At 42.7% G+C, this 27,306-nt stretch overlaps 2 protein-coding genes across 4 annotated transcripts; one reads left to right on the plus strand and one right to left on the minus strand.

Annotated features, from left to right (window-relative positions):
- The first annotated feature begins 533 nt into the window (after positions 1 to 533).
- On the plus strand, positions 534 to 8,308 carry ZC4H2 (zinc finger C4H2-type containing). Of its 3 annotated transcripts, XM_076074421.1 has the most exons (6): positions 534 to 677; positions 1,202 to 1,261; positions 2,216 to 2,387; positions 4,112 to 4,284; positions 5,011 to 5,173; positions 5,818 to 8,308. In XM_076074421.1, exons 2-6 carry the CDS (start codon positions 1,209 to 1,211, stop codon positions 5,929 to 5,931), a joined length of 675 nt encoding a protein of 224 aa, XP_075930536.1. In that variant the 5' UTR covers positions 534 to 677; positions 1,202 to 1,208; the 3' UTR covers positions 5,932 to 8,308. The 3 variants fall into 3 exon arrangements, with proteins under 3 accessions (XP_075930536.1, XP_032830824.1, XP_075930541.1); XM_032974933.2 differs by having other exon boundaries at positions 580 to 1,261; XM_076074426.1 differs by lacking the exons at positions 534 to 677; positions 1,202 to 1,261 and adding an exon at positions 1,270 to 1,903.
- Positions 8,309 to 10,744: 2,436 nt separating this feature from the next.
- On the minus strand, positions 10,745 to 26,016 carry LOC116954411 (uncharacterized). Its single transcript, XM_032974906.2, has 13 exons — positions 25,856 to 26,016; positions 25,354 to 25,472; positions 23,195 to 23,263; positions 22,242 to 22,307; positions 21,769 to 21,846; positions 21,547 to 21,624; positions 17,939 to 18,016; positions 17,382 to 17,426; positions 15,538 to 15,615; positions 15,007 to 15,066; positions 14,129 to 14,200; positions 13,409 to 13,501; positions 10,745 to 12,750 (listed from the first exon to the last, which is right to left on the minus strand). Exons 2-13 carry the CDS (start codon positions 25,463 to 25,465, stop codon positions 12,725 to 12,727), a joined length of 855 nt encoding a protein of 284 aa, XP_032830797.1. The 5' UTR covers positions 25,466 to 25,472; positions 25,856 to 26,016; the 3' UTR covers positions 10,745 to 12,724.
- Between the last annotated feature and the right edge of the window lie 1,290 nt (positions 26,017 to 27,306).

Below are 27,306 nucleotides of genomic sequence, written 5' to 3' on the forward strand. Positions count from 1 at the left end.
CTTCAACCCCCCCTCACCCTCCCCTCAACCCCCCCCCGCTCACCCTCCCCTCAACCCCCCCCTCACCCTCCCCTCAACCCCTCCCCCGCTCACCCTCCCCTCAACCCCCCCCCCCCGCTCACCCTCCCCTCAACCCCCCCCCGCTCTCCCTCCCCTCAACCCCCCCCCGCTCACCCTCCCCTCAACCCCCCCCCGCTCACCCTCCCCTCAACCCCCCCCCCCGTTCACCCTCCCCTCAACCCCCCCTCACCCTCCCCCCAACCCCCCGCTCACCCTCCCCTCAACCCCCCCGCTCACCCTCCCCTCAACCCCCCCCTCCCCCCAACCCCCCGCTCACCCTCCCCTCAACCCCCCGCTCACCCTCCCCTCAACCCCCCCGCTCACCCTCCCCTCAACCCCCCCGCTCACCCTCCCCTCAACCCCCCCGCTCACCCTCCCCTCAACCCCCCCCTCACCCTCCCCTCAAACCCCCCCTCTCCCTCCCCTCAACCCCTCCAATCTCCGCCAACTTCCGCTCCCTTCCCCTCAATTTCCGCGCACTTCCGTCGCTGTGTCTGGTGGGGGTGGGGGGAGGGGAGGGGTCTCATCACGCGCATGCGCAAACCGCGCGTCGCTGCCGCTAACAAAGGGACTCGCGTCTGGAGTTGGAGCTGCTCGCTTGGTTCATAAACACGGCGGTAACCCCAGCCTAGTGCATCATCCCAGCCGTGGAGATACACCCTAGCCTTGGGCCACAGGGGTAACCCCAGCCCTAGCACAGCACCAGCTTTAAGCCACAGCGGCAAACCGCAGCATAGCGCCAATACCGCTCTTCCACCATAGCGCGGTTACCCTGCTAAACCTAGCCTAAGCGGTAAAACTGGTCGAGCAAAAAACGATGGCCTAAACCTAGTCTAACCTTAACCATAGCGGTAACCTTGACCTCAATCCCATCCCTACTCGCTATCGTGTGAAAAAGCTGCATAGCTCATCCCGTATAAATATTTTGGTTCAATATAAGCCCAATGCCACAACCATTAGGCTAACCCATCGCCCCCAGTTTCAGACTCCATTCAGTTATAAGCTCGAATTCCACCACAATAGCAATCCTAAACCGAACATTAGCCCTGAAGCCTTACCCGAACCCCTTTGACGTGGACTTCGGTGACCTTAATCTGCGAGAACCCTGACCCCCGGCGCGGTGGCTGTGTTTGTACCACAGCTAAGACATGGACGAGGAGCAGGAGGTTCTGTGTAAACTTGAGAGCATCAAGGAGATCAGGCGAGTGGTGGTGGTGGTGTGCATGTGTGTGGGTAGTTGTGTATTGGTGTATAATTCTGTGCATGGCTGTGGCTGCTGGCTTTGCGGACTGTATACATGTGATCTTTGTGTGCTGGGTTGACACGCGTGTATGTGTGTACGTGCTTTTCTGTGTGAGTGTGGTGATGTGTATGTGTTTTTTTTTATTTGGCAGGGTGTTGGTGGGTGTGTGTGTGTGGAGATCACTTTTCGTGTAAAACATTCGTTCAATTCGTTTTTAACCAGGCCAGAACTGTCCAGGATGGTCTCATTTTCAAGAGTCACCTCGCGCATTAGTGTGCCAATAGGGGGCGACCGATTGCTACGTTTCGTAATTTGCGGGTAATTTTGAGTACAGGAATACCTTGCACTTTCGTCTGGTTAGGGACCAGAGCATGGACGAATGTCAGAGCAGAGCCTTTATTTGAATTGTTGACAGTATAACCACGGAAAAAAGTACAGTATTAATATATGAATAAACACAAATATAAGAGATGTTCACTGAACGACTTCTATTCAAAGACTGAACGAAAAAGATGGCGCGTGGGGCTGACGTCGTGAAAGGTTTGGGATGAAATCGGACGAAAGAGCGAAGCGACGAAAGTCAAGTGGACGAAAGTCAAGGTATCGCAGTAATTGGGTAGTAACGATTTTCTTGGGGTGAGGTGCCGGTGTAGTTTTGATGGTGTAAATGGAGATGATGCAGAGGGGGGAGTTGGTTGGCAATAAAGCGTGTGAAGGCATGCCTCCCGGGGCAGATGGTGATGGTGTTGATGGCAGTGATGGGGATGTTGACAATGAGGGGCAGGGGCAAGTTGATGCAGATTGAGAGCGTGAACGCGAACCTTTATGGTGAGGTGATCGTGTTGACGTTTGTATTGATGGCGGTGACGGCGGATCACGTTGGTGGTGATGGTGGTGGTGATGATGGGGCAGGGGGAAGCTGGTACAGATGGAGAGCGTCAAGGCGCGCCTGCGAGGCGAGTTCTCGGCACTGGAGGGAGAGGAGCGACGCCTGCGTGACTTTCGACAGGAGCTGGAGCTGCTCCTCCAGGAGAAAATGGCACACGTGGAGGAACTCCGTCTAATTCACGCCGACATCAACCTGGTGCAGTTTGCTCACCCACACAACATCTGCTTGTCCATTTGCACACACGCTTATCCATTTGCACAATCTGCATGTTCTTTTTTAAGCAATGCATGCTCATCCGTTGACACAATAGGTTATCTTGTCAATAACATCATACACTATTTGCTTATTTACACAAACACCAGTGTACTCGTTTAAACAGAACCTGATTGCACACTTTCAAATGACTCATTCACACCAGACACAATCACTCGTTTACACAACATGCACTCATTCGTTCAGGGCTTACTCAACATGCTCACCCACAAAATAAGTTCACTTGCACAACGCACACAACAATCCTCTACTTGGTGTGCTCACAACATTCATCCATACCAATATCACTTTTATACCGTGAGATTGCTAACACAACACGTTTAAATGCAAAATCTATTTTTACACACTGCACATGCATGATTTGTGATTGGAAACACGTCCCATGTGATGTAAAGAGGAGTCATTTAAATTAAGAATGAGCAGAGAACATCGATTCAAATTTAGGAACGCTTCATTTGAATTCTCAAGACTGCAGGTTAAATACTTTTAGAATTTGCTCGTCTTGCATAATACTGCTGAAATTACGTACTCCTAGAAGGCTGTGCAGTTTATGGTTTGTGTTAGAAATACTTAAATCGTTAATGTGGAGAGATGGATATGTGAAGGAAACATTGCTTTAAAAAGCGGCTTTGTTGCTATACCTACTACAATCACCCAGGAATGTCTGTCCTTAACGCTGGTGATGTCACTGCACATCGACCAGCCCCCCTCATTAATATTCATGAACAGGTGACGTCCTCCAAATGGACACCCCCCACCACTCATTAATGATCATGAGCGGGTGACGTCACTCAATATTGAATACTCCCCCCCCCTCACTAATAATCATGCTCGAGTGACGTCACTCCACATCGAACAGCCCCCCTCATTAATAATCATGAGCAGGTGGCGTCCTCCAAATGGACACCCCCCCCCCAATTATTAGCTACTATAATGAGCCAAGAATGTCTGTGTGCAACGCTCGTGACGTCACTACACGTCGACCAGCCCCCATTATTAATCATGAACAGGTTACATTTTCCACATGGACCCCCCCTCATTAATAATCATGAGCAGGTGACTACTCCACATCGAACAGCCCCCCTCAATAATTATAAGGTGACATCCTTCAAATGGACACCCTCCCCCTCCCATTCATAATAATTAGCAGGTGACGTCACTCCACATGGGGGGCGAGGCGCCTCCTCCCCCCTCCTGGGCGTCAACTTACAACCCTCACTGCAAAGGCAGAACCCTCACGTCACGTGATCTCCGTAACACTATTGAGACATCAAAGTTAAAAGGACGTCATGATGAACAAGGGATTATAACCTTAAAATGAAATAGGTCTGTGTCACCGCGCCCTTACAAATTGCACACGAATTGATGCAATGAATATCACGTCGCGGTCTGCTTTTCGCTTGCAAGTTTCAGATTTTTTGCAATAGGCTAGTTACAAATACATGGCTCTTAAAATGGCTCTTCAAATTAAGCAGCTTGGTCGCCTTTACGTTATACATATTTTTCCTCAAGTGATTTTCCAAATATTAATGACAAAGCAGCCTTCCTGCTATGAGAAAAGATGAAGATTTTGCCGCATTCGGCATGCCATTGTGGTTTCATGGTTGGTATATTTGTGGTGTTCTTCCTATGCTGGTGGTTCTCAGATGGAGAGCACCATCAAGCAGTCGGAAAGCGAGCTGTCGCGGCTACTAGACTCGACCCGGCGCCTCCACGAGGAATATAGGCCGCTCCGCGAGAGCATGGATGCCTTGAGAGCGGCGATTGGGGCCGAGCGACTCCCGGACCTCCCGGACCAGGATGACAAGCTGTCACTAGAGTGAGTGCCACATAATCAAGACAGTACGCTTACAACAACACCATGTATGACGGCACCACATGTACAACGCCATAGTTATAACAACACCACACTTAGAACAACACCACAGCTAAAACACCACACGTGATAATAGGCTTACGACAACACTATAGGTACTACACTACACTTAAGACAACACCAAACTTTTGAAACCATACTTGTGACAACACCACATTTAAGGCAACACCACAATTATGACACTAGACCTATGACAACACAGACCTCTCCCCAACGAGCACTTCTATAGCGGATACTGTGCCAATGATGATACGGCACTGAAGATGAAATAGGATTTCTGACACTAGCTCTCCCCAAATAGCCATAAGCTTTCACTAGTATGGACACTGCACTAATAACAATACTGCACTTGTAACACCAATCAGAATAACCCAGAATAGGCACCACATTGAGCAGGATGAAACACCAACAATGCCACCGCACTTAAGATTCCACCCGACGAGGAAGACGAGCTGTTTCTAGATTGGCACCACCATAAAGATTCCATAACTAATCACAACGACCTGCATTAATGAGTACATTTTAAATGCATGGTGTTGTGTAAGAGTGAGTGAATGAGTAAACGTTAGGCTCGCCTTGCAAGTACTTTAGAAGCAGAAGGGAATACTTTGTATGTATTGGTGAGTGAATGAATGACCCTTGGTGCTGGTCCCTTTTTGCTGCATACAGGTACTTTGAGAAGCAGAAGGCCGACTGGCACACAGACCCTCCAGAGCCCCCCATCCCTGAGTCCCTCGCAGCCGCTGCTGCTGCCGCCCAACAACTGCAGGCCTCGCGCAAACCCGATGCTCGTGGGGGGGCCTCCTTCCGACAGCAGCCACCCCCCATGAAGGTGCTGGGGACATGGGGTCAAAACAATAGCGAGTTATGGTATAACAGGTTGAGAGACTGCGAGTGGTGTAACTAGGGTGTTAGTGAATGCAGGTTTTATCAAATGCTCAGTTATCGCTTCTGTAATAATTATGCATGTAATGACTCGTCCCCTCCTAGTGATTGAATTAATTGTTGCGATTCAGGTTTGCTATTTCATTCAAGAAGCATATTTTTTCATTTTTCTTGCTTCTACACTTATTTGTATGTTTTGTTTTAACTTTTTTGTTCAGTTAGCCTTAATATAACATGCATTTTCATATAATGTTAATGATTAGCATTTGTCATAATCAATCTACTTCTGGATAACCCCTCCTCAAGAGGCTACCGTGATAGTTTGGGCACATCACACATGTATTGTGAATGTATGTCAGCAGTTCTCCTGCTGTATCTGTTCCACCTGATGATGGTCGCTTGTGTTGCGATCGAAACGTTGTGATTTATTTTATTTTATACCTACGTGACTTTACCGAAATAACCAATGAGTACCCAAAGAGTATTTATATGGATTGTGAAAGTGATTACTCCCTGGGATGTCTATCGATGTTCCATGTCTCCGATAGTTGGCAGGCATCATGAACGATGGTGCACACTCTCTCATTGCAGGCCTGCCTCTCGTGCCACCAGCAAATCCACCGCAACGCGCCCATCTGCCCACTCTGCAAAGCTAAGAGCCGCTCCCGCAACCCCAAGAAACCAAAACGCAAGCCTGATGAGTAGGCCTTGATTATAAGGGCCTGGGAGTGGATCCCAGGTCTCAATGCTCAGGCCATAATACTTTGTGTTTAACACAGGGCCCACACTAAAACCTCGAGTGTTAGGCCAAGGCTTCTAAGTTCTAAGTCATAGGACTAGGCCATGTCCCATAGATAATAGTACTAGGACAATGCTTATTAAACATTTCTCATACCAAGTTTCATTGTATAGAATGCAGATTCTAGTACCATGCTGCACACTGCAGTGTCAGGAAAAATGATCTAATACTAGATCATTGTCTCCAAAACTAGTTTGTCACCTAGTACTGGGCCATGCTTGTAATACTAGGCCTTGCCCAAAGTACTAGATCAAGGCCTCTTAACACCTGTTTAAAACAGTGAGGGCTTGACCAATGAGCCTTGATTAAGGCCCCAGATGAAGAGGCCTCACCAGTGGAGTTTTAGTTATGGTTTCCAAAATTACAATTCATCATCTTCACTGAAATAGAATCAGTGTTATTAGCATTACGTTAAATTTGAATTCGCACAGGAAATATTAACAAGATCCATTTGCTTACATTGGAAAGGCTTATGACGTCGGAAAAGAAGCTGAAGTCAATGTTTTGTATATAAAAACTGTTTCAAACTAAAACAGTTCGTGGTGTTGAATGTGAAGTTATTTGTTGTCAAGTGAAATGGATCTGTTTCATAGTTTAGATACTGTACAATTTCATAAAGTTCCAAGCAAGATTACATAGGGGTTGCATGACCCAGCAGGCAGCAGCCAATAAAATCGGCAAATGTGAAATTTCTGGTTGCATTCCACACATATTTGAAAAAAAACCATAATATATAAAAATATATATGGATTCGGTGTGAATGTTTGTTTTTAAAGATAAAGACCTGTAATTATCAGAATGGGTTTGTTCAAAATGTGGTTATTTGACAGCCTCGAACCCCGTCTCCCTATCGTAAAACTAAATAGGTCCAATTTGACTAATATTGAGTTCAGTCGTTAAAGGGAAAAGTAAAGAATATTTCATTTAATATTTCTCCCATGATAACCATGTTTTGTAATATGCATTGTATAATGCTTATCCATCACCATTATATCCATACCATGTTATTCATACATGCTAGGATACAAATATGCATGTATTCGCCATTTACCGTTCATTCCCAAGGATTGGCAGGAAATTTCAGAAAAACTCAACCGTGACTACTTCATAGTTGCGATGAACCCTGTACCTACTTGTGAGTTCATTGTGTTGTGTAAAACCGGGCTCTTCGTCATGATCCTTAATATGAGGTCCACATTAGAATGGTCCAATGCAGCGTGGTGCATATGATGCAAATCAACAGTGTAGAGGCATACACGGCCTGTGGATCGTTTGAAGGTTCTTATTTGTGACATCCCTCATGTAAGACCCAATGTCCCCTTCATCATCAAGACAAGATAATTGTTAATGTAATTGCATAACTTATAAGGTTCTTATTTGGAAATTGCATTCACTGCCCATACATTCCAGTTCTGGGGAAGTCCTTTCGGCTCTGTCCTAATCACATATGCCTTATACTTTTAGGAAATGTAGGTTAAGCAGTAAAGAAAGTTTTTGTTTTATAATATCTATGCTTAACAGAGTTTGTTATACCAGTGCAGATGTTATTTTCTCCAGACACTTCAACTTCCTAAAACAACACAATAAAATACGTTATATTGAGCAAACTTCCCAAAGCTGGGTCCTCCTAAACATAATTCTTGAGACTCGGGCATTCCTAGATTAACTTATGCTGTTTTGCCACTCTGTTCCATTCCTAAATAGTGATAATTATTGATCGTAATAAATGTGCCATATCTGCTTGTATACTATGAAATTCCCAAGCTGTTTGTGGAAGCACGGTGTCGTATAGATTAGGCTTGGTGCTGTGTCCGTCCGTTAGTCCTTTTGGGCGATTGCTCTTCATAGTGAGTACTCTGAGTTTGTGAACAATAGGCTGCCTTAGGCCAACCCCTGGCAGAGCACGTTGGGGCCCCTGGGTGGGTGTGGTGAAGTCTGTTTCCGTGAGCTGTGATGTATGCTTTGTGACGAGTTTATTATTGGAGCAGTGTATTGCAACACTAGCAGAAACGCACAAACACCTTATGCACACATGCATATACGCCTGCAATTAAACTTGTACTCTTAAACACGTGATTACACCCTCGAATACTTGCACTCTGTAATATACTGACATGCAAACATGCCCACAAACACCGTACATTAATATACACAAATGAGCAAACTGAACACACGAATATTTACGCAAAAGAACAGTTTTACATCGTGACACTAGTAAATGCAAAGAGTGTTCCCCTGAACAAATTTGCAAATACGAACATTAAAAGTTGTTGAAAGTCTTAATCATTGCGTGTTTCTGTTTTTAACAACGAATGACCTTCCATGTTTCATTCACCTGGGGGCAGTTACACAAGCTTCCACGGGATCGTTTTCTGTCAACCGCAAGATGAATGAATAAATCTGGTCGCAACACTGGCTCCAATTCATTTTAGTTGGAATCATTGTAATAAAAATATAGGTCATGGGTAATGCATTGCAATTTCTTGTAAAGGTGAAACCTTGCAGGATGACATTTTTTCTCAAATTACACAACAAAATTCACAAACAACGCCTTTATCTGAATTGTATATTCAGTAAATAAAATAACATGCCCACATTTTATATGTGGGATGTTGATAATTGCAATGCATTATCTCGTTAACTATCTGAAAATCATTTAAGATTAATTTATTATCTGATTTTGAGGATCCATGGCAAGTGGTAACCGTTGCATCAATGTTTGCCACCCTTGTCGGTAATTGAGCATGTTCTCGGCATTAAACGTCCCAGATGTACAGCATCATGCCTCTTGTTTTGATGGTATTGGGCACATGCAGCACATCGTTTTCCCGTTTTCCAAAATTCTCTTTCCCAAAATATCAACGTTCTCTTATGCAAGCATCCGGTATCCTTGTGTAGTGTCTTCTGTGTGCGGATGGCGTGCGTCGCGCACACACTCCGTCGGAGACGAAGTAGGTGCAGGAGGCACCACTCAGGCCCCCTCTCTCTCACACGACCACGCTGCCGCACGACCCGTCCCAGACACGACCCTATCTGCGTTGCGCCGACGGCGTCGACCGGGACAACCAACTACTGTCCGGCCACGCAATGATCAGGCGATGGTGACGGCGACGACGAGATGAGTCCAATCCCAGAATCGGCAGCCTGGAGCTCTCGCTCTCCGCTGCTTTTATTCCTCTCGGTGCGGCTTGGCTCCGCCCTAGCCACGCCTCCCTTCTCGAACCCTCCCAAAGGGTTCCAGAGGCTTCCTCACGAGGTCTACTGTGACGCTTGCTCCAGTTTCTCCAACCTGCCGGCACACACCGTGTATATGCTCAGCGGCGTATGCGCCAAGTGCCCACCTGCAGTTGCAGCTGCTGTACAACAGCGCTATGTCACTACACGTATCAAAACGTATTTTGTTTTCTTGTGCAAGCTAGTAGCCCGCATTTCCTTGTGACGTCCATCCCACCTGCCCTCCCATCGTTCCTCCAACAGACTTTTTTCGAACCTATTTAAAATCCCAAACCTGTTGGTTTGTCTTCATACGAACTTTTTAACACTTTCTACTGCAAGGGGAGAAGGGGGGACACGACAACTCTGAATGACCACCAGAGAGCGAGTGTGTATAGTGTTGGGAACTTCCAGTTAGCATTTTGCACCAATCAGTAGAACTCTCTGCACACTTATTTTGAATGCACTTATTAATGCCGCAGTTAACTTGAAAGAGATGTTTTCGTTTGTATGCAGTAATATCTCCAACTTTAATTTGAAACCCAATCTCCTGTAGTTGACGTTGCTCTCGTTTAAGGGACCACTCTGTATAGAAGACACATGGTTGAGTCTCCAGTGTCTGAACAGCACTGAGAATGACCCTCTCGACGTGACACTGGTTCGATTCGTTAACCCATCGCTCTCGCGGGACTTGGTTCGCCCCGTCAGCTGAGATTGTGTGAATCGGGATTTCCAAAAAACGGTGTTGAAGCTCCATAAAGAATCCTTCAAAGTGTTCTTTTCGGCGTTATTGCAGCGGTACCTTCGTGTGTATCGGGATTCTGGGGTCGCAAGGACCGTCGACCACTTCGTTTTGGAGCGACGCTTCTGTTCGCTAGGCTCCAGCTGAGTCCGCAGAGCCCCGGCCCTGTGACGCAACGAGATCATTCGCATATGGCTTGGCTCGGTTTCCCTGCGAAGCTGCGGCTGCAATTTTATTACAAGTTTTTTTTACGGAGGCGAACGGTAGCCCAAGTCTTTCGTGAAAAAATTACCACCGCAACACTACACATTTTTTTGTACTCTCATCATTTATGTAGCGACCTATTTTTGATGGGGTAAAAGTAACGAGATCCGTGCAGGTAGGTATAGAGTAGAAGGATGTGCAAAAATAAACGTAATATAAGCGATGCGTGCAGAGGGGAATTAAAATACAGGTGGGCAAGCCAGATTTAAATTAAGGCATGGGGAGAGGGGAATTGCTGCTACTCAAGGACATTATTGAGACTCACCCTGGCGCGTCAATGACAGGGGTAAAGTGCTCAGACAACTCCACAAATCCTACCAGGTGGCAATTAGCGTAGGCTCTCAAATTTCGTAGGTAGGTAGTGGGCGAGTGTTTTTTTTTCCCATTAAAAACGGGAATTGGCTATGACACAGGTACAATGGCCTCCACCATTGAATGCTTGTTCAAGTTGATCAGGTTCTTACTAGCACGATAAAGTAAAATGAGACTGAAAGTCAGCATTTACAAAAACATCACTTTATTATGGCTTTATTTTAAAGGCAATACGTTTTATATTCACGCGTCACACGTCACGTTTTATTAATGCTACATGTTGAGGCTTGGGCAGCATAACAGCAACCTTGAACTACAGACAGCGATTAGTCAGTGTTGTCTATTATTCATCCGGTTATTGTTAAGTTAATAAGTAATCTGAGGTCAGCTGGGGGTAACAGAACGCACACTCTTTTTTTTAGCAAACCACTTCGGTGAACTATCATTTATGGTCAGGTCACTTCTGAAAAAGAAGCTAATAGCTCAGTGGGGTTTACCTGGTAAGTTATAAAAAAAAACTGCTTAGTGTTATTTGTATGTATTTCTAAGTGATTTGTTTACCTTTCCTTTACCTTACACTCATATCGTGCTTTGTATTGTTTGTTTTGTATTAACGTTCTGACCAGCCACGACTGGACATCTGTGAAAAAGAGCTTCATAGCTCATCGGATTCCTTCAGAATAAATGATTCTGTATACACCAATGTGAAGCATGGGCCAGGTTCACACCTTGATGAATTGTGCCTCATTGCTGCTGCGCAATTTACCAACATTGGACTAGACGCGTGAATCGGGCCCAAAAAAATGAATGATTCTGCATGAGGAAGCCCTTCCACTAGCTGTGGCGCGAGCATGTCATTACCCAGCCTGCACCTTGACTACAGAGGGTGTGGGGGACTCAACATTCAACGATTCTCGGAATGACCACCAGAGGGCGAGTGCGTGTTGTGTGTAGGGAACTTCTAGTCGGCATTTTACACAAAACGCTTTTAATTTCTCACAGGCGTTATAGCGCCTTTTGAAAATAAATCTACGGAGATCAGTAGAACTATATACACACCCTCACATTTTTAATGCACCATTATGAAGGCCGCATTGAACGGGTAGAAGTTTGATTTGTATGTGGTATCTTTTTCTATTCTTACTTTAGTTTGAAACCCAGTCTCGCGTCGGAATAATTGACGCCGTTTTAGGGACCCTTATGTATACAAGGCACATGGTTCAGTCCCCATTGCCTGAATTGCACTTGGCAATGGACCTCTCTGCGTGAGACTTGGTAGAATCTTTACTCCATCGTTTTCACGAGACCTCGCATCCGTCAGCGCAGATTGTGTAAATCGGATGACGACAAATGGGCTTCAAGCTTGCTTCATGAGAAGACTTTAAAGTGTTTGCGTATGCGTCATTACAGCAGCGTGCCTGCAAGTCAATTGAAGTTGTTGGGGCTTTTTTTTTACGGAGGAGAGTGGGTAACAAGGAAGGTCGACGCTTGGCAATGAACGGCGTCCCAAGGACCCTGTCAAACAACAACCACTGCAACTACGGCCTTAAGTGTAAGTTATGTACAGAATACAGTGTCAAATGTTTTAAAACACACAGTATATGAACACAATTGTTCGAAGCTAATTTAAATCAAGCAATACGTATCGTTATGCAAAGTCATATAGCATTGCTTGAAGATTTAAAATGTTACTCTAAAATATCCGCACATTCATTCGGCAAAACTAATTATATTTCAATACAGTAAACTATGTTGGAAAAATGCAGCATTTTATTCGTGTATATTATATTTTAGTGTTAGGCTACTAAATATTGAGTATTGTCTTTATTATTAATAGTGCATATCAAGTAAAGCTATGACCAAGTCACTGAGAATGCACCCAATCTCATTTGATCTTGGAAGCAAAGCAAATTTGAGCGTGGATATTGCTTGGATAGGCAACCACCATGCATACAACGTGTCAACGTGGTGCACAGCAGAGGGCAGTACATCAAAGTGCATTGTTTAGCTGTATGTCTATGCCCCTAGCATTTACCAACCCGAACTGACCAATGTAGAATAATCAAATAACCCCCACGACCCGCACAGACGCGGGGGGAGCCCCTCCGCTGTCGGTAAAGACTCGCGTCTTTTTCTTCCCTCCATCAAAAACAGCTGCTGCTGTCTTCTCAACACTTGGCAACAGGTACAAACCCTACAGGGAGACCAAAGATGTGTGTCAATGGAGGTGACGCAGAGCATTGCAGTTAAAGACCATGGACTGGTTGTCCCTAACAGAAGGCACATAAAGGCCATGTCTGTGCACCAAATAACACCGCTGTAATCCCAGGTTTAAATGCAGGAGCTGATTGGTTTTTGGTCTTAAGCAGCTCATAATGGCCATCTCAAGGCACTGAGCCAGACCTGGTGGTTTGGATGCGGTGAGGATATTGGTTAAATATTTGTGGTCAGAGAGAGTGTGGAAAGTAATATGGTGCTAAAGTGTTTTAATTAAGGTGGTGGTTGAGTTATTTTGAATGGTGGTGGTGATGCTGGCATTGGTCATGGTGGTGATGATGATGATTTTGGAAGTTGTGATGGTGGTCGTTTTGGTAGTTGCGGTGGAGTGTTGTAATGATTGTGAGAGTGATTTTAGTCGTAGTGGGAGCGATTGTGGTGGTGGTTTTATCGTGGTGGTTTTAGTAGTCAAGGTTTAGGTAATTTTGGCAGTTGTGGTGGAGTAAGTGTGAGTGGTATAAAGTAGGAATGGCGGTTTTAGCATGTGCTGGTGGAAGCTCAGCAGTGGTGGTCGTTTAAGTAGTTTGGTAGTGGTTTTAGTCGGTGTTGTGGTAGTAGTAGTGGTGAGGGTGGACCTTCATCTTTGCGCCGTCTCAATTTGAGGATGGTGAAGATGGTCAAGCCAATGACCAACAGACCAGCAACTCCAGCAACGGCGAATATCGGGACTGCACAGGGGACACACAAACACACACTCGTGAGAATATGTAAATGTATGTGAATACATTAACCTGTGAAGACACGCTGGCAAAAAAAAACATGCATTAACATAAGAGATTTAACACCGGCATAACTACAGTCGTGAATAAACTATAAACAACATAAAAGTTATCCACCTTGGTTTGCCTAAGACAAGTGCCAGTTCTCCATCTTGGATTGCCTAATACAAGTGCCAGTTTTCTAAACGCTGTCTCAGTGTACCGAAGCATTTGTGAAAATGTGAAATTTGTCCCGAGCCTGAAGATCGACTCGTGATACGGGCTAAGGACAGGGAAATTTGGGTATGGTTGACAGAAGAGTAAATGGGGCCAATTTCAAAAGTAACTCTGTCACTCTGGGTGGGGTAACAGACTGATTAACTGGCGCCAGCCTTTGATTGGGCATGACTATATAATAATGCAGGGACTGGTAGGAGGAGGGGTTTCCAGTCCACCATGTGTTCGGAAGAGTTTTGGCATCACTGAAACTATAATAATTATTTTTGAAATATAACTTCTTGGAGATCTAATACAGGGTCATAAAAAAAGTCCAACTTTAAGTTTTCAAACAGAATCATAAAAAGGGAAAAGACATACTCATAGATTTTGGAGTCGGGTAGAGCCCGTAGCATTCCTCCATCGTGGTTGTACAATTTGGCGTCTCACAATCTACATGCACACACCATACATACATCATATACAAAGACAAATATCCCCCATGTAGCCTTTAACAGACTGTTCAGGCAAGTGCTATTAGCGAGCACCTATGAAAGCCAGAACGGTACACGAGGGGGTGAGTAGCCAGCAGTACGCCCGACCATCTTTGTCTCCCAAGTGGCGATGTTTACACACCGCACCAGGTACTCATTTTAGACTGAGTCGACCTAGCGGAGGCCCAGCACCATTTCAAATAATCGTCACAGATGTTGGCTGTGAGCGGGAATCGAACTTTAGAATCGAGTTGAGGGCAGTGGTTAGTGCAGCACGCTAACCGCTACACTACTGCTCTCCACACACACATATATGTACCAAAAAGCAGGAAATACTCAGAATCTCCAAAAACCTCTGATTAAACACTACAGGCTGTAAAGCCAAGTCCTGTTAGCAAGCTCCTTCTCAGGCTGTCACAGGACACAATGGGGTTGTACGCCTTGCACTGCCTTATCGCTCCAGTGTGGATGTTGATGAACACACTGCACGCAATGCTCAGTTTGGGCTGAGTTGGCATGCGGAAGGTCTCGGTCAGCTTACGTTACCTGTTATTTATCATTGTGCTTGGCCAAGTATCAACCTCAGGTTACCTCGTTTTATTCCCAATGCTGATCCTGACACCACTGGTAAGAGCCACTTGAAAGTGTTTACTTAGTTTCAGGTCTTCTTACGTTACGTGAATCGATCATTGTGAAGCCTTTGCTGTGCCTGTTTATCGCTCGGTATGTAAATATCACATGGACAAAGTAGAGTATAGCCCTCACCTCTGGGGTAGACGTTACTCACGTATGCACAATGCTCCAGACTAAATTCCGTATATATACCTGGGGGCAAGACCAGAATATTTAGAAATCAGTAACATTGAATTAGCAAATTCGTATAGCACAATAGCAGCAAAACTATAAAAAGTTAAACATTAAATGTACTGATCCATACATAAAATAATAAATATACATTAACAGGAAAACGTTCTCAGTAAAATAATAAATCTGGTACACTAAAGGAAATGTAGGGACACTTAATTAGGCTCCATTGTCGCTTTTGGGCTGACTGACGGAAATATAAGAGATACATAAATACTACCAAAAACACACCTTATAGAGAATTGTTGCCATGACATCTAGGGGTTTTGTATTCATCAGGATTTTTGATTTTCGGTGCTTGTGTAGCTAACCTGGGTTTTCGAATTCAAAAGGTCTTTCATTTACCTAAGTTTTTGTACTCACTTAAATGTTTTAGCTCACTTGAGTGTTTAAACTTATCTCGGTTTTAGTGCTCACTCTTTTTGTACTTACGTGGATTCTTGGCCATTTCCTCATGGTGTTTCTTAATGCATTCCTCTGTATTTTCAAAACACTTCATGTATGCACAGTCTGTAAACAACAACAGTCCTTAGTAACAGTGATAAAAATGGCAGCAAGGCATATAAATGCAGAAATTCATTTAATGATTAATATTAAATGTTTTATACCAGTTATGCACCTTTATTGATTGCACATCACAGTAGACATCAGACACTTAGAAATCCAATCTGAAAATACTTATAATTTACAGATTATTGTCACTTTACGATGATTGCCGGAATCCTCGGAACACCGCAGCGGATTGAAAACGCTCCCAAGCACAGCTATCCATGAAGCAAGTTTTTTAAACTTGGATATGAAGTCTAGAATATGTGAAGAAAACAAAACCTTTATATCTGAAATATGAGTCTTAAATATAGACCCATATTGCAGATGTATGCCATTTCGTTCTTATAAAACCGCATAACCATGTAATACCCGGATTTATCGCATGATTTATTTTCACTAATTAAATTAACAACGCCATCAGCAAATTTGAGATGGCTAAAATATTCTCCATTTATATGCAAGCCTTTTTATTCTTCAATCGAGTTTCAGAAAATATATTTTAATGTTCCTTTAAGTAACCTGGTTACAGCATTATCTTATTTCTTCACTCCTCTTATGATTTGTACTTTATTTTTCTTTTCATACAATCTCAATTTACCATTTTCTCAGAAAATAGTTTTCATAATAGGGTTTTCCCCTTTCTGGCAATAAAACAGGTGTTAAGATGCTAAAACACCAAACTGAAACCTTTGCAAGGAATTCGTTCATGAAGCCATCCATATTTATAGACAGACACAATTTCAACCGAGAAGATGGGTACAAACTGAGCAATCATCGGAAGGACGTTATTAACCAGTTTAGGTCATAACTGTCTGTGATGTTTCCATCCTACCTTCCGATATTAGTCTCACATTAACATCGCTATCCCCGCCCACTTCGTTTATGACCCTTGGGCTGCACCCATTTCAAACCTTTAAAACAGCCTGCCTCAGCAGCTGTCCCCCTCCTTTTTTCCTCCTGATGACGACCGCTTGTGTTGCGATCGAAACGTCGTAGTTTTTTGTTATTTTCATTGAACCTATCTACGTGACTTTACCGAAAGACCCAAGAATAGGAATAACTGATATTTAAGGTGATGGTGGTAGATTGGCAGTTACCAATTAACCAAGTCCTTTATTAATATTCAGATTTACAGATGACAGCACAACTTGAAACATAGTTTAAAATAATACAGGCAGACCTCACTCAGCGTTCAAGATGAATTCCTGGAGAAGTGCTAATCGATTCAGCGCAAGAAGCGGTCAATATACCACTGTATACATGGAGATGCGTACCCAACAGCGTTATTTTTTGGTTTAAGCGAATTTATGAGGGCTTCATTGGGGTATCGGCAATAGCGCTCATGATAACACAGATGGTGGGGTCTGGTTGGCTCAGCCGAAATCACTCAGTGGCAAACGAATGATGAGGGTGGGTACGTTTCCTCGGCCAGCACTGCTGCGTGATCTCACTCGTAAGCACTTTGGAGATATTTTGATTCAATAAAAAAAATCTCCAGGACAAAGAGCGCAATAACAAATCTGCATTCTACGGGGTCCCGCTAAGCGAGGTCTACCTGTATTTACGATAATCATCATCAGCCATGACTCATCCACTGCCGGATGAAGGTGTCTCCCCAAACTACAATAATCTGATTTAGCTGCTGTATTTTTTTCTCTTCAGCTTACTGAGTCATCTAACGTTTTGATTCAATTGCAGATTTCAACCATGGATAAGAGCAGCCTTACCGATGAACTCATTTGTCATGTAGAGGACATTGAAATTGTTCATTCCTGAAACAGAAAGATGATAATTTTGCATGCATGCACACACATTAATTTGCAGCATCACTCATTAAACTGCTGATTGAAAAAATATGGGAGTTTATTTGTAAGCACGCACATTTCAGTAGACTGGAATTGGCTCTTGCAGACTCATGCCAAGATGACCTGTCTAGTGTGAATTAATACTTTCAGCTGGGACATCCAGTTAAAAAGAAAACGTGGGATGATACAAGAACACCTGCTCTTCATTGCAAAATCTCTTATTAATGACAGCCCACCGTCAAATGTAGATTATATGACTATATACACTATTCACTTGTATGCCTTGACCATCGAGTCTTGTACATCTTATATGCCTACATATCAGCTCTGAGGTCCATAAAATGAGTATCACTTTATTGGATGTCAGCAGTGATTCTATTGAGAGACGTTACAAACTTTACGCGAAATTTTCACCACAATGTATTTGTACGAGTGTAATTTTCTTATTTCAGTATGGTTTGTTGAAGGCACATACTCACCCACGTCATGGATGCGCTTCTTCCACACGGGCGCAAAGCACTCACGTCGCACCTTGACGTAATTCTCTGCCTTGCAAGCTGCATACAACAAGGCCCCACAATTAATAACACGAGTACACAAATTCTAGTCCATGTGAAATCCATGGCACCAACTCGATTATAAACGTCTTAAGTGTATTCAAGAGTAACGCTTTACATGTCATGGTAAACAAAACAAACATTCATATAAGATTGGAATATAATCATTGCAGTTCCATTTCACCATTGTTACAACTAAACCTTGTAACATTGCTACTATGCTACCCAGTTATAGCTCTACACCACCCATTGTTAGTTCTGCACTATACAGTGCTACTTTAAGGCCACCAGCTTTACTAGTAAGGAGTGGCATATCTCTCCAATATTGGGATGCAACAAATGCTTGCCTCTGACCAAATTACCCATAATATGCCTGATCCCGTCAGATATTGGAAGTTAAGCAGAAGTCATTGCAGCAACATCCATTATTATGCTGTTATTTCACAATAACTACACTCCCTGCTTTCAACCCGCACTGACCTGCAGTAGATTGACAAAAGAGCAGTAATGTACACACACTCACTGCAACCATATACACTGGTACAACATTCTTCTACATACATGCATGCAAACATAAACAGATATGTACAGTGAGGGAAAAAAAGTATTTGAACCCCTGCTGATTTTGTACGTTTACCCACTGACAAAGAAATGATCAGTCTATAATTTAAATGGTAGGTTTATTTGAATAGTGAAAGACAGAATAAAAACAAAAAAATCCAGAAAAACGCATGTCAATTTTTTTATAAATTGATTGGCATTTTAATGAGGGAAATAAGTATTTGACCCCTCTGCAAAACATGACTTAATACTTGGTGGCAAAACCCTTGTTGGCAATCACAGAGGTCAGACGTTTCTTGTAGTTGGCCACCAGGTTTGCACACATCTCAGGAGGGATTTTGTCCCACTCCTCTTTGCAGATCTTCTCCAAGTTGTTAAGGTTTCGAGGCTGACGTTTGGCAACTCGAACCTTCAGCTCCCTCCACAGATTTTCTATGGGATTAAGGTCTGGAGACTGGCTAGGCCACTCCAGGACCTTAATGTGCTTCTTCTTGAGCCACTCCTTTATTGCCTTGGCCGTGTGTTTTGGGTCATTGTCATGCTGGAATACCCATCCACGACCCATTTTCAATGCCCTGGCTGAGGGAAGGAGGTTCTCACCCAAGATTTGACGGTACATGGCCCCATCCATCGTCCCTTTGATGCGGTGAAGTTGTCCTGTCCCCTTAGCAGAAAAACACCCCAAAAGCATAATGTTTCCACCTCCATGTTTGACGGTGGGGATGGTCTTCTTTGGGTCATAGGCAGCATTCCTCCTCCTCCAAACACGGCGAGTTGAGTTCATGCCAAAGAGCTCCATTTTGGTCTCATCTGACCACAACACTTTCACCCAGTTGTCCTCTGAATCATTCAGATGTTCATTGGCAAACTTCAGACGGGCATGTATATGTGCTTTCTTGAGCAGGGGGACCTTGAGGGCGCTGCAGGATTTCAGTCCTTCACGGTGTAGTGTGTTACCAATTGTTTTCTTGGTGACTATGGTCCCAGCTGCCTTGAGATCATTGACAAGATCCTCCCGTGTAGTTCTGGGCTGATTCCTCACCGTTCTCATGATCATTGCAACTCCACGAGGTGAGATCTTGCATGGAGCCCCAGGCCGAGGGAGATTGACAGTTCTTTTGTGTTTCTTCCATTTGTGAATAATCGCGCCAACCTTCTCACCAAGCTGCTTGGCAATGTTCTTGTAGCCCATTCCAGCATTGTGTAGGTCTACAATCTTGTCCCTGACATCCTTGGAGAGCTCTTTGGTCTTGGCCATGGTGGAGAGTTTGGAATCTGATTGATTGCTTCTGTGGACAGGTGTCTTTTATACAGGTAACAAGCTGAGATTAGGAGCACTCCTTTTAAGAGTGTGCTCCTAATCTCAGCTCGTTACCAATATAAAAGACACCTGGGAGCCAGAAATCTTTCTGATTGAGAGGGGGTCAAATACTTATTTTCCTCATTAAAATGCAAATCAATTTATAACATTTTTGACATGCGTTTTTCTGGATTTTGTTGTTGTTATTCTGTCTCTCACTGTTCACATAAACCTACCATTAAAATTATAGACTGATCATTTCTTCGTCAGTGGGCAAACGTACAAAATCAGCAGGGGATCAAATACTTTTTTCCCTCACTGTAAGTACATGCACATCATCACTTACACAATCACATATACATATTCCTTAACTGCAAGGAATAGTTTGTCATTGCACCATATGGAAATTACGCCCATACAAATACAAAAGGCTTCCCAAACGTATAGGCAAATAAAGACGTTGACGAGTGTAGGAGACAGAGTAAGCGATCGTCATACCAAAGCTGAACAGGAAATGGCTCATCCCGATCACATCCCAAGGTGAAGAGGGAAGGGCTGACCACGCAGCTTTACCTGGGGCCTTTCCACTATCATTAAGGACCTCAATGATCATGAACAGATGGTTAACAACCACAACAATATAAATAACCTAATGATGGTATTGATGGTATTACGATCCTTGACCACATGATTGAGTTTGGGTATCTGTCTTATTAAAAATTTTGACACATCTGCAGCAGATGGACAAAGATTATGATGTTCGTGCAAGAGACACAAGAGGTCAAATAAAACATCTAACTCATCTACTTTGTTCATGCCCTTTACAGGCGTTTGTCTTCTGTGAAGGTATAGGCAAATACTACCACCATTACTGTACTTGCCTCCTGTTAAAAAAGGGCCGAGCCCATAACAGACTGGAACTTTCTACATACTTCACTCCTACGCTCATAGATCATCTTCATAATTTTACTCATAAGAGAGCCACACCCCTTATTTTATGTTATTCTGCTCCAAGTAGAGCACTATCTACCTACCCATCATGGTAATAAGAGCTGGAACTGTGCCTCCAGACCTTCTGTATTCCATAGAAGTCCAGCTTCTTACAGCATTTCTTCCTTAGCAAGCGTTTATGTAGACATTCCATATGGTCACAGTCACATTCCACAATATGGGGTTTGACCAGCGGACATCATAGATAGCTGGCAGCTCGGGGCCTCCGGGTCTTATTTGTCATCGTTTAATTGGATTGCTGAATTAGTTTTTTTGTGTGTTACTGGTAATCGCATTAAATAAAATGGTAAAAATGGCAGGATTAATTAGATTATCCTCTCATTTCGAATCTTGGTGGTAAAATTACAATCACCCATACATACATACATACGTGCACACGTATATGTAGATATGGACACGAATGCAGTTTTGTTTTAGTTTTTGAATGACGGCAGCGACGTAGCTACTCGGATGTGCAGTGGCAAGGACTGTTCCAGGCATGTGGGTCGGCAATGGCAAAAGCTGCGGCCGACAAACATTACTGCTTCTATACCACACAGCCTTATCTCAAGACCATCAATTTTTTTGCTAAAAGACCACCTAGAGCTGTGTCTGGATGACCCAGTTGTACTGCTAAACCACACGCCTCAAGTTGTAGATCACTCAGAGTGCAATTCACCTTCGAGCAGATCCTTCGAAGAACTTTTTGTTTTTAGGCATTCGTTGTCGACTTTTGTGAAGCCATCTCCTTCACAGACTTCATCACAAGTAAAGCAGAAGAACATGATCAACTTTACAATAACAAACCACAAATATTGTCATTCAATAATGCTATTTATGGTGCGTAGTTAATTCAGGAGGCTCAGTGAGCCAAACAAAGTCACCTTATGGCCACACTTACTTTCTTCAGGACTCAGGTGATTGTTGAGTGGCTTCTCACACTCAATCCTCGCATCGTGACATTTATCAAAAAGGCAGTCTGAAGCACAAGGTTGAAGTGGGGAGAAAATACAATGACAATTCGTAATTTCTTCATATACATCATAACATTTCCATGACTTCTGTGCATTGTCTTCTACGTGCTGTCCATCTAGTCTGCACTCTGCATTTTCTCTGCATTGTCTTGCATGTTCTTTCTAAGGTAGCCTACACCTATAATATAAATTTACCTATAATGTGCATGCTAGAAAAAAACCCATTATTGATTCATAGATGCATTATTCTATGTACGCATCCGGAGCGTCAGGTTTAAACAATAAATCAATACATTCCCATTAAATGTGCGTTTACGGCTAACCCTGTAACTTAACCCCACTCAATCACGACACTTCCTCTAGAGGCCAACCTTTGTAACTCCGTCCCCCCTTGACTCACCGGAGAAAGTGACGTTGGGTTTGGAGCACTCTGCTGTCGCGGCGTTGCATCCCATAATCTTGCACTCTGTAACAGGAGCGCATGGAGCTACGTGTCATGACCGAGAGAGCCACACCACGTGTCTACGAGATGACAGTGCATAAAGTGGGTTGGTGATCTCATCTGTGCGAATAATTGAGTTGTATTCGCTTGCTATTGTGAAGTTTCTCCAGGTACTCTGGTTTCCTTCCACGTGAAAAAAACACTCATTAAAGTGATTTCTGAACATCCTCAATGCAATCCCCTTGCTACTAAACCCTCAAAGCAAGGGAGCAATATTGGACACACTTTTGGTGTCTCTCCCACCCCTTTAAGCATTATAGATATGATCGCTCCTGGATTTCCAAATATTTTGGCGTTTCCACTGCGAGCTAAGAATGCTAAATATGCCTTAGTTGGTCTCATTGAGAATTTGAATATTCAAGTTAATCCTAACAATCCAAATATGCTTAAGTGTATATACATCACTTTTGAGTATTCAGCATTTGGGATGGAATGCTAAGACATCCTTAGTTTCGCATTATAATACTTGTGCTTTTACAAAACCCAAGTCAGGCTTTAGTTTACTTACATGAATTTAGAAATTGACAATACATTGTTTGGTTATTTGTTGATTTGGGATATTTGAGTTTACACTAAATATGAAAAATAACTAATGAAGGAATTGGTGAATGAGCTCGTGAATTAATGAGTGATGAAGCGAATCTACGCAAGAGGGAATTAATACATATTTCGAGTAATGTTTGAATAGGAGAAAAAAAATGTCTGTGAGAGAATGCAACGAATGTACATGGTGAATGCGAGAACGTGTAAATTAAAGAATTGGTGAATGATTAAATAGACAATTAGTGAGAGTCTTAACGAACAAATGAATGAATGGTGGAAGGATGTAATGTTTTAGTGAATAAGCTTACCGTGAATTTCATTCAATGTGAATCCACATTTTGCCTTCATGATGTCATCTGGAGGTCGCTCTGGTCGCACTGTATACAATAATAATTATGGTATGATTAATATAACCATAAACTATCAGTCTTGCTACCACGCTCTGCAATTGTACATTCACCACAACAAATAGGCGATTAATGGCATGCCATTCCTCCTCTTTCCCTTTGACATATGCCCAACCATTAACTCTTGTATTCACTCAGAATATAGTATTGTTTTGGAGGTAGCGAGGTAGTGCTCGCTGAACTGTTATTTTTATTCGAAGATTTTGCCCGTTCTCCATGTCAGATCACGCCATCTCAAAAAAAAAAATCACGAATTTTTAAAAGGGGAGCTTTTCTGCAAATTAGTCAGGTATTGCTCATCCTCGTATTACCGTAATTTGGGTTCTCAAGATGTAAGCGAAATGATGGGAATAGATTTAAATGAACAAATAACATTAAAGTACAAGGCATAAAGTGAGAGAATAAATGAGTACAGTGACACTGCAAGGTAAGGTGATCAGAGCGCTCGACTCACAATTAGAAGTTTGTGATTTTAATTCCGGTGTGAGATAGCGGTCCATCAACTTACTGGGGTCAGTAACATAAGTACCACCTTATGGGAGGTCTGTATTTTACAAAAACGTGGAATTTACACCACTGCTTGCATAGAAAGAGGTGACATTTGCATTATTTGCGCAACAAAATACATTTGTAAATGTTTTACTCACAATCCATGGACATAGTGCCTAAAGCACCTCCGATTAGCATGGTTGGCTCCATACAGTGCTAAATAAGTTCGACATATATACATGCATAGGCTTGTAATGATACCTCGAATTAATCGATTAAATGGATGGTTATGCTTATGATACATGAAAAAAAATATTTATTGTAAGAATTAATTATTTGTCATTGATGTGAATTACATGCCAACGATATATCAAAACTGTAAAAACCGCAATTAAGACTGAAAATAACAAGAAACAATACAAATGAAATAAAAAAAATTACACAACGATTTTCAATTATGAATTATAATATTAAAGAGCAATCCACACCGATTACAATTTTGATTGTTCTCCAAGATACCGGTGTGATGAAGCAAATATAAATTGGCACATTAGTTCAGGAGACAACTTTACTTATTTGGCTGGGTCGAGCGGAGGAGGGTGTACGACACACAATGGCATTTTACTCACGCAATCTGACCAAAATATCAATATATTCATTGCCTACGCAAGTTTGTATAAACTTTTGTTGCTATTCGGGTCTGATTCTAAAAGCAAGAGTTGATCAAAACTGGGAGACACAAAGCAGGGAGAAAAAGCTTCCAAAAATTCAAACGCATTTCCCCATTGTCTTCCATATTACATAATGTATATGTATAATCTTCCCGGACTGGTATACATAGCGACAATGGAGACCGAGTGATATACGTTCTAAAAATGTTTTTTTTTAAGGGACTAAACATATTATTTCTCACAAATGAAGTCAGGATTATTTGAAAAATCCCCAAAACTATGGAAGAGAGGTTTCACTCATAGGGCATGGTCAGCTTAAAGGTCTACATTGCGTCAAGGCTCGTGGTAAACACTTACAATAAATTACCATCAAACGAAAGAAAAAATAACACTATCATCGTGGGACCTCCTTTGCCAGTACCAAAATATGAGACTCGAAGCTGTCTCTGGTGTGGACCAATCAGTTTCAAAGACAATGCATATATTATCAGAGTATTTTTTTTTGCATTCTGACCACAAGTATTGTGGTTAATGCAGACATGATTCCTTGTTAAAGGTTTCAGTTTGGTGTTTTAACAACTTAACACCTCTTTTGTTGCCAGAAAAAAGGGGAAAATTCTATTCTCATCACTATCAGTGAAGAAAGTATTTGCCACCAGTGGAGTGTGACGCTAAAGCCGATAAAAAGCGAGCAAATCCCACCACTGGTTCAGAGTACATATTTATATACATGTATATAAATATACATGTATATAAATATACATGTATATAAATATGCATGTATATAAATATGCATTAACACCAGCACATAGAGATCCACAACGGACAAGCAAGGCATTGATATTTTTAAGACTGAATCGACCTAGGGGAGGGCCTCCCTGGTGTGGTGTGTGTACGCACGTGTCCTCTTGGGCTGTGCGACGCTGCTGTTGGTTTTGCCCACGTTGGCGACGACGCTGGTCAGGGTGGACATGAGAGAGAGGAGCAAGGCGATCCTAGCGAGGAGATGCATGGTCCCTCTGTGAACAAGACACGGGGAGACACAGAGATACACTAAGATACACAGGGAGATAAGCGGAAACTATAGTGATACAGCGAGAGAGGAAAGACACAAGGATACATGTGTGAAGAGACAAAGAGACGCAGGGGGTGGCAGACGCACGTGGAGACACAGTGATAGGAGACCTATAATACACGGGGAGACAGGAGAGACAACGATGCATGTAAACCACGGGCAGAATTAAGGGGACATCGAGAAATACGGGAAGGCATGTGGAGACATGGAAAGACGAGGATGCATCATAGTCAGCATCAAGATAATTTTGCCACAAAGATGCATGACCCCTCTGTGAATGGGACACGAGGAGAGTGAAGAGACGGGAAAACAAAGGGAAACACTCACGCTGATGAGTTGAGTAGCGTCACGAGGATACACGACGTCTAAACGGGACTGCGTGAGACACCTTCTCATCTTCATTTAAATATCCCCGAATCCATTCCCAAAGGAAGTGTGGTCCACGTCTTGTTTTGCATCTGGTTTTCCTGGGGGGAGTTTTGGGAAACCTGACCCAATTCTTCACAAAACTTGATAATTTCCAGAAATTCCACTGGCTGAAAAATAAAAAAACATTTGAACATGCATATGAGCTGTTTATAATTGAATTGGATGCTCAAGTATTGTCACAGGACATCACTAGCACCATGAATAGGATTAGCAAAGTAGAAAGCCAGCAATCAGTTTCCACCCATATCAATTAAAGATAGCCCTATTCTGATGTGTTCAGTGTGTTTTTAGGTATTATAAACATGGTATGAGACACGAAGATCATGACTTTATCTCCCACCATTAAGAAGTTACATGTTTTGCATGGGGCCCATTTCGTTTTTTTGTTATTTCGGTCGTAAAAGATCCAAAATCGAACGTACCAAAAACATTTTTTTTAGTTCCAGCATACCAACATCCTTTGTAAAAAGTGGTTTAACAACTTTTCCTCAAAAATTCCTCCCACATTTACATTTATTGAGAATTGTCATAGTCTGCAAGGCTTCAAACACCAGATCAGGTGAGTACATCATCCATGTGCTTTTTCCCTATATATATTTCAAAATTACTTATGTTTCAACGAAATATCTCTCTCTCTGCTGTGGCTTCAATCTTAGACCTCTCTCCTGCCTCGCTCACCTGCATCTCTTTTATAAATTAACTTCTCTCCTGTTTTATACATCTCTATCGCTGTACTCACCTGATCTGCCCATATGTATAAGAAACTCAATATCATGTCAATATACAAAATTAATATACTCCAAATATGCACCTTTATCTATAAATACACGTAACTCCGAGGCATCATACCAAAACCCTTCAAAGTACTCTTCCAGGTTAATACAACACATGGCACTCCAATAACCTCCACCCTCCCCACTGCCGCACCACACATCGTCAAGTCTCTATCAGAAACAGAGGTTCCATCCTCTGGAATTCCTCTCTTTACACTGCAAAAATATCATCATCCCTCAATAACTTCAAGCACAGACTACGGATCAGCCTGATGAGCCTAACTCTTACATACACTCACACATACATATAAGCACATATGTGCACACACAAACATTTTTTTGTCAAACACTAAGTTGAACATGATTTGGAGCATTCGTGACTGCAGGAATTACTTTTCGGTTCTTTCGGTAAAGTCACGTAGAAAGAAAATAAATTAAATAATAGAATACGACGTTTCGATTGCAACACAAGCAATCATCAGGTACGAATGAATGAATGTTGACTGTTATGTTAGCCGACTCTCTGTGTTGTATTGCATTATATTTCTAAGTTTACTAGGTTTGTTTTAACTTTAA

This window comes from Petromyzon marinus, chromosome 3 (genome assembly GCF_048934315.1).
Source record: "Petromyzon marinus isolate PM22_M1 ecotype Great Lakes invasive population chromosome 3, UKy_Petmar_22M1.pri1.0, whole genome shotgun sequence".
Taxonomy (NCBI): Eukaryota; Metazoa; Chordata; class Hyperoartia; order Petromyzontiformes; family Petromyzontidae; genus Petromyzon; species Petromyzon marinus.

Bases quoted from the DNA above. Each gene is read 5' to 3' on its own strand.
- ZC4H2 (XM_076074421.1), top strand. From the start codon at position 1,209: ATGGACGAGGAGCAGGAGGTTCTGTGTAAACTTGAGAGCATCAAGGAG. The intron at 1,262-2,215 runs GCGAGTGGTGGT...ATGATGGGGCAG, and splicing joins GAGAGCATCAAGGAGATCAG to GGGGAAGCTGGTACAGATGG. The intron at 4,285-5,010 runs GTGAGTGCCACA...TGCTGCATACAG, and splicing joins GATGACAAGCTGTCACTAGA to GTACTTTGAGAAGCAGAAGG.
- LOC116954411 (XM_032974906.2), bottom strand. From the start codon at position 25,465: ATGCATCTCCTCGCTAGGATCGCCTTGCTCCTCTCTCTCATGTCCACC. The intron at 21,625-21,768 runs GTAAGTGTGGCC...CTTGTGATGAAG, and splicing joins TCACCTGAGTCCTGAAGAAA to TCTGTGAAGGAGATGGCTTC. The intron at 15,067-15,537 runs GTAAGTACAAAA...TCTTGCCCCCAG, and splicing joins GGAAATGGCCAAGAATCCAC to GTATATATACGGAATTTAGT.